We start from the raw sequence: 7,779 nt of genomic DNA on the forward strand, positions 1-7,779 counted from the left end.
CTTCCCTCTTTGTTTTATATCACCAGTCACCTTTCCTTTGATTCTGCACCGCGCAGTGATTGTAAAATCAGTCTGCGCGACCGCTGCTGTTGCGGGGGGGCTCGGAAGCATCCAGACCCTCCGAAGGGGGGAATGATGGGAAAAGTTTGAGAACCACTGCATTAGAGTAACGTCAAGGTGCTCCGCTCTCATCTTGTGCCCCCCTGTAGCCCAATTTACTCTGATGGCAACCATCTCCTCATTCAGTTTCTGTCCGATCTGAGCTTGACTGCCGACGGCTTCATCGGCCACTACCAGTTCAAGACCAAGAGTTCCCTCCTCACCAAGGCACCTCCTCTCTTGGCCACGGCCGCCACGACACCTGCCACCACCACAAGGCCTATGGGTACGTGTCAGTCGTTGTTGTGTTGTGTTGTGTTGAGTTGTTGTTTTCAGTTGTGAGTTGTTTAGTATGCATATACATGTACGCATGCTCATGAATCTCATTCACTCTGAAACACTGCTCAATTTGGCCACGCTGAGAGGAAGGGTTGGGAGATTTACTACGGTGCTGATGATGATGAACTGTTTCTTGAAGAGAGTGTGTGTTTTTCTCTCTCTCTCTCTCTCTCTCTCTCTCTCTCTCTCTCTCTCTCTCTCTCTCTCTCTCTCTCTCTCTCTCTCTCTCTCTCTCTCTCTCTCTCTCTCTCTCTCCCTCTCTCTCTCTCTGCATGCATACACATGACTCCTGGGATTGGTGCTCCTCAAATCACCATAACACACTTTTTCTTATGTTGGTAAAATTTATGTGGGCAGTCCGACGTGGCAGCCCTGGTGAATTACTGTACCGTTGAGCATGTTGGGCCTAAGTGCTGTGAAAATGTGGTTAGTCAGCATGCAGCAAAATAAATATTTGATTGAGTCCATCTACTCTTGCCTGTTGTCAAAGCCTGAAACCGATAGGTGGTACATTGAGATTTATGCCATTTGCTCAATTCAATCTCATTTAAATAAATCTTGTGGTAATGGCGGCCTCCTTTGAAATTCTCCTCCTTGTCTACCCCCTTACCACACCCCATCCCATCCCCTCTTGTCCAGTATTAGCAGAGATTCTTTAAGTATAGAGATATGCCATTGTAATATGTTGCTATGGGCACCTAACATGACCAGGTTCCGGTCTGCCTAAAGGGGGTGTCATAATGCTCCTAGCATTGAATAGAACAGTCCTTAGGTCTGCCTAGGTCTGCCTAATAGAACCCGGAAACAATGGGCCAATGGAACCTCTCTCTCTCTACTCTCTCCAGTATTAGCATATTCAGAGGCCCTGTGCAAGCAGAAGTGCAGGAGGACCGGCGTGATTGACACACACTTCTGTTCCAGCAACTTCGGTGAGAACTCTCCCCCCCTTCTCCACACCCCACCCCTGTGTCGTGTGCATGAATGAGTGTATTCACACAGGCTTTCGCTCCTGCTGCTATTAATCTCGACACCGCTCAGACCAAATCTCGAGCGACAACCTGGTGACAAATGCTGTTGCTGTGCGTGCTGGTGTTGGTTGGTTGGCTCGTTGATATGGGAGTCTGTCTCCGTAGAAACCGACGAGCATGACTTTTTGTACAATTTTTTATTTTAATTTTTTTGCAATGGGCCTAGCTGGGTCTCCCCATTTGTCACTTCTACTCATGTGGTATGGACTGTGACATGGTGCACAGAAATATACAGGGCCACTGACAGCATTGGCCAGGCCTAAGACATAATCATTTGAAAGCGCCCCCCCACCCCCAAATCTACATATATACAGTATATACATATTGTCAATGTCTTATTTCTATGTTTATATGGTCAAATGCAATCTCAAACTTCTGTGTTAACCCTCTTATAGTGTTTGTTGACAATGAAGTACACTTGATTTGACATGTACAATCATAATATAATTAGAATCCAGTTTTGGGCCCCCTCTCTCCCTGAGCCCAGAACAGCCGACCTCTTTGTCCCCTCCTCCTGTCGGCTTTCCTGCACATATGGGGCATAAATACGGTATTGTAGGCCCCTACATGGGTTGGGAGGCAAGGAAGAACAATCATCGGGTGAGACCCTCATAAAAAAAACTGTCTGAGTCTGAGGTCTGAGTCTGAGACGCAGTTGTAGTCTGGCGCAGCCTGCCAGAACCCATGGGGAGTTTCTGGATTTGTGCTAATGCATTTGGGCCGCCTTCCCGAACGAAAGCTGCACATCTCATCTCAGAAGCTGTTGCATCACAGTTATGTATTCAGGGACAAAGCAGGACTGTGCTGTTAAAACACCCACACTCGACTGAAATATTCTACTCTAATATACTATTCCTACTACTCAATTTTGGCAAAAACAAACAAAAAACTATTTTCTTATATTATGTGCGTGACGAAGACTGTTATCACCCGTGGGTTCTTCATTTTGCTTTGCTTGCATAAAACATACAGATGAAGCAATAGTGGTTGTGTGTGATGTTCATGTGGTTGTTGTGTTCACACCATACACAGCAGTGATGGGAAAAACAGATTCATTAGTTGCAATCCAGCGCCACATTTAAAGGCGTATGCCACTATTTTGGGGCTTAATACAGTTAAAATCGTTGGCTGGGGTTTATAAAGGTGGTAAAGTGTCTTATTTTTCATGATAAGCGTTGTCTTGCTTTAAGAGGGAATATGTCGCTAAGCTAGTGAAAGTCAATGGATCCGTGTAGCATGCTACAATGCTACATGGATCCATTGACTTTCACTAGCTTAGCGACATATTCCCTCTTTTAACTTGTCTTAAAGCAAGACAACGCTTAACATGAAAAATAAGACACTTTACCACCTTTATAAATCCTGGCCAACGATTTTAACTGTATTAAGCCCCAAAATAGTGGCATACGCCTTTAAGAGGGCAGCTGTGGTTAAAGAGAGGGTTGCAGAGGGTTGCTAGTTCAAATCTCACCCTTCCACTCCCTACCACAACCCCTGGCTGAGGTGCCCTTGAGCAAGGCAGCCAACCCCATACTGCTCCAGGGACTGTAACTTTTTATAAAGTATTTTTTGGGGGCTTTTTTGGCCTTTATTATTACAGGACAGTGTGAGAGTAGACAGGAAATGATTAGGAGAGAGACCCGGGGCCCCCATGGGCAATGTAAGCCCAAATGTGGGGGGCTTAGCGTGCTGCGCCACAGCGCCCCCAACTTATACCTTGTAAATATCTGTAAGTCACTTGGATAAAAGCGTCAGCTACTAAGTGTAACGTAATATTTCAAATGGCCTTTTTCACCTGTCCAATTCGGCGATTAGACTGTAACAGCTAATGAATCAATTTTGCCCCCCCGCTGACACACAGTGATAACAGGCACACTGGTGTCGGCGGCTGTGCGTGAGCAAAGCGTGCACGCGGTGCTCTCCGTCATCACCATCTACAAGCAGGGGGAGCTGGCCATCCAGCAGGCCGGCAAGAGCCTCAGCACCCGCCTGGTCATCCTGTGCCGCAAGTGTCCTCTGGTCAGGCGAGGTGAGTCCTTTTTTAAAATGAATTTATTTTAGGGGGTTTTGAACCTTTATTATGACAGGACAGTGGGAGAGGAGAGAGGAAGTGAGCAGGAGAAGAGAGACTAGGAGTGCATTGCAATATGCGACCTTGCCTCCTCCACTTGCGCTTGTCTCCTCGTCCCGCCTCCTGGCCCCTCCTCCGTAGAGAAAACGATAAAGTTTTCCAGCTGTCAGCCTAGCCACAACAACTTTTGAGGGACTGTTTGTCATTCATCATCCCAATTGCAAATGAGAAAAAGACTCTACAATTGAGCTTTTTCAAGATATTGAAATATAATGCTGTTGTCAGTGATGTCATCATGACATATTACTTCCTGGTACGAGGAGAGAAGCAAGTGGAGGAGGCAAGTGGAGGAGGCAAGGTCGCATATTGCAACACACTCATGGGGTTGGAAAACGGCCCAGGCCAGACTCGAACTTGGGTCCCTATGGGCATGCAAACGTGGCCAAACGTGGATTCATATAGGGACTCACCCCAGGAGAGGCGAGTCCTCTCTTCATGCACCCACCGTACACAAACACACGCACATGTACACGGACACTACATACATTATCAGCATACATACTGTACACACAAATGCATACTGTGCCTGCATACAAGTGGAAATACACATGCGTACGTTTACACGCACGCACGCACGCACAAACGCACGCACTCTCTCTCTCTCTCTCTCTCTCTCTCTCTCTCTCTCTCTCTCTCTCTCTCTCTCTCTCTCCCGCTCTATCTGGCATACAGTAATTTAATGGTGCTACTGTCCCTGGAAGCTGGTGAGAGATTGGATAGTGGTGCATTTGAGCCGAGCGCCCAATCACAGACCTCCCCTCCGTTCAATGTGTCTGAAGAAGCGTGCTGATTGGCCTGCTGAGAGCACAGCATGAATCACACTTTTCTTTACAAGACTGTGTGAGCGTGCTCCCTGGAAAGACAAGCGAGAAAGGAAAAGATAGCTGAGTACGACACAAAACGCCTAGTAGGAGATGGCAGCTCATAAGGGCTGGCTTGGCTTTTGAAGACAGGCTTGCTCTTCATATCCAGCGTTAAAAGTCAGTCCACTCCACTCCACCCATAAATTTACCCCCTTAATTACCATTGTGCACATTCACACTAAGGCGGCTCATTACCATCATATAGTCATCATATAGCCAGCCTCTGTGGGGATTCCCATCAGGGGAAGGAGGTGGGGGAGAGGGAGAGGGAGGGAGAGAGAGAGAGAGAGAGAGAGAGAGAGAGAGAGAGAGAGAGAGAGAGAGAGAGAGAGAGAGAGAGAGAACAACCACAAACAAACAACATACTACATTATCAGTCAAAAATACTTTTTTGTTTATTTTATTTTATACTAATATGCATACATTTTGCATCTTCTGTTGGGCTCCCAATGCATTCTCTCCCGCTTGGCCTGTTAGACATAACCATGATGAGCTATCTCATCACTGCTTCAGTCTGAAACCACAGGCCCATTTGCATCAACATGTGCATAATAAGACTAGAATGTTTTTCTCCATCCTAGTGCATCCTCATATCTGGACTTCTTTGAGTGTGTATATACTGTGTGTGTGTGTGTGTGTGTGTGTGTGTGTGTGTGTGTGTGTGTGTGTGTGTGTGTGTGTGTGTGTGTGTGTGTGTGTGTGTGTGTGTGTGTGTGTGTGCAAGCGCAGCATCAGGCACCAAAAATAACCCCAGTGCAAAACCACATTGGTTTGCAGTGTGTGTCGTCCCGGCAGTCTCATGCCGCACGCGCAAGCACGGTTCAGTTACTGCAGCAAAGTAGCCCCATTCTTTTCCAATGGAAATTTTGACAGTCGAGTGAAAGTATTTAGTTTTTGTGCGGATCGGTGGCCATGCATACGGCCGCCCTCGTGGAGTCATGCCAGACACGTGGGGGCAGACCCCCATAACTCTCCCCTCCTCTCTTTCTCTCTCTCTCTCTCTCTCTCTCTCTCTCTCTCTCTCTCTCTCCCTCTATCTCTCTCTCTCTCTCTCTCTCCAGCTCACTCACTCACTCACAGCCAGATGTGACTATTTGCTTTAGGCTAACGCAATCAGACTTAATGGGCAGAAATGAGTATTTGGGCTCACCTTACTGTTATGTTTGACTTTCTGTTGACTATGCTCCTTTTTTCTTACTGTCTTTCCACTCACACTTCATTCCTCTCACACTTCTTTTTTGGTCATCTAGGGTTTTACTGATAAATGTGTTGGATGTGTCCTCTGTGTTTGCTTCTGCAGGCCTGAACTACATCGTAATGGGCCAGATTGATGAGGAGGGGAGGGGAGTGATCACGCCCAACAGCTTCGTGATGGCCTTCAAAGGGAAAAGGCACCGAGAGCTGAGCGTGCTGAAGAATATCAACTGCTGAAACTCCCGAGGAAAGAGAGAGAGCGAGAGAGAGGAGAGAGAGAGAGAGAGAGAGAGAGAGAGAGAGAGAGAGAGAGAGAGGAGAGCAAGACAAAAAGACAGAGACAGAGAGGGGGCAGCTCGCCACGCTTCATTGGTGCCCCATGAGAGGTTGAACTGCCTAATTTCATCCCAGTGCTTAATAGAGAACCGACTCGAGACTTGACACGTTAATTTGCAGTGAAGTATGATTATATCTCCTTAATGTTGTAATATGGCTTATTGATGGTTGCAGTATGAGGTGAAATACCAGGCAAATGTGAATTTATAAATATGGGATTGTTCATTGGGTATTTATGCATGCGGGATGGCCCAGTTATTGTCACAGTACATTTTCAGAATACATTACAGTCACGCTACAAAAGAAAAAAAAAATCAATACTCTCAGCACAGACTGGAGGTCTGAATGTGTATTCACATAGTTTCTTACTTTGGGTAGATGTGACAAAGCATAGGTACATACAGTACATGCCATTCGTGACATGCCAATTGCAGTTTTTTTCAGTGCAACTTTAGAGTGTTTCAACATAACTTGCTGTGTTTTATTTATATCCTTTCTCTGGACTTTCCTTCACAAGTTTTCTCCTCTCTTGTGCATGTGCAAAGACTTGAAATCATTCGAACAGTGATTTGTGACACACTTTGATATTTTATGGGGCACTCCCCCTTGTTGCATCAAACCATTGGACGCTGTGGATAACATTACACACAACAGCAGTACCGTGAGATGTATTAAACTATTTATTTATCACATTTTGGCATTCTTTGATTCTGTGCCTCACTGTTCCACTATTTGTCATATAATAGGGGTGTCCATGCTTGTCTTTGACCCATTTCATATACACATACAGTACTTACAGTATGTATCTAGAGCCATATTTTTGTTGTGGCAAACTCATGTTTTAGTTTTATTTCACTATTATGCAGGTATACAGTATATAATGCAGCATAAGCCTTTGTTTGGCATAGAAGGAAGATCTGGAATAAAGGAAAAATCTCATACTCCACTGAATGCCACTCTAATTAAGGCACAGTCATGGCAACGCAGCTGGAAATTGGCAAGCTCTCTGGAAAGTCTTGACCATGTGACTCAGTTTCTCTCTTTTCTCTCTCCCCCTCTCTCCTTCTCCCTCTTGGATGTTTGGGAACATTCCCCACTTAATTGGATGCACGGTCGGTCTGTCCCATCACCACTCTTGATGGAAAGAGAGGAGAGCCATGGATAGTTATGTAAGACCATAGATATGGACACTAGGTGCTGTGTTCAGCATTTTGGTGGTGCCCAGCCCTCGGTGCCACCGTCTTGGTCTGGTATCATGATATTTGTCCTAGATCTTACCACCATCTAAAGGAAATAGTGCGTATTGCCTTGTCCCCTATTGATGGCAGCAATATATCGGCCCAAAAATGGCAGAGCTCTGACATTTCGTCTTCATATCTATAGGGGAAGATGTGCCCAGAGGTCCACGTTGTGTGTGTGGTAGCTCTCTAGTTGGCGCAGTAGCAGTGGGTGCAAATTGTAATGTGCTGAGGTAAAACTCAGCAGGCCTTGACATATGAGTCCACATTAGGCCTATTACTACACACAGGCAGTTTGTGGAACAGTTCTTGTGAAACTAATATTTGAAAATAAAACAAAGTAATTACAGTGGCATTTACATTCATTATGGCTTCCGGCCCCTGCGCTCGAGTTTCCTATGGCACAGGATTCCTGGAGTAGGGGTAATGTGGTGCTAAATCTTCTCAGTCTTTGACTCAGACATATGGAGTGCAGAGTGGTGCCCCCACAACCCCACTCCTCTCTCGTCCCCCCTTCTCTGCTTCCCCCGGGACCTCAACACTCCTGGAAT

General features: G+C 46.0%; 1 protein-coding gene across 1 annotated transcript in view; it reads left to right on the top strand.

Moving 5' to 3' along the window:
• pcolce2a (procollagen C-endopeptidase enhancer 2a) overlaps positions 1-5,929 on the top strand; it is a 13,187-nt gene extending 7,258 nt beyond the window's left edge. Inside the window, exons 6-9 of the mRNA XM_063220441.1 lie at positions 210-385; positions 1,284-1,367; positions 3,328-3,495; positions 5,761-5,929. Of these exons, the coding sequence (XP_063076511.1) occupies positions 210-385; positions 1,284-1,367; positions 3,328-3,495; positions 5,761-5,891 (559 nt within the window). The 3' untranslated portion in view covers positions 5,892-5,929. The remainder of the gene's footprint in view (positions 1-209; positions 386-1,283; positions 1,368-3,327; positions 3,496-5,760) is intronic.
• The last annotated feature ends 1,850 nt before the right edge of the window (positions 5,930-7,779 follow it).

This window comes from Engraulis encrasicolus, chromosome 16 (assembly GCF_034702125.1).
Source record: "Engraulis encrasicolus isolate BLACKSEA-1 chromosome 16, IST_EnEncr_1.0, whole genome shotgun sequence".
Classification (NCBI taxonomy): Eukaryota; Metazoa; Chordata; class Actinopteri; order Clupeiformes; family Engraulidae; genus Engraulis; species Engraulis encrasicolus.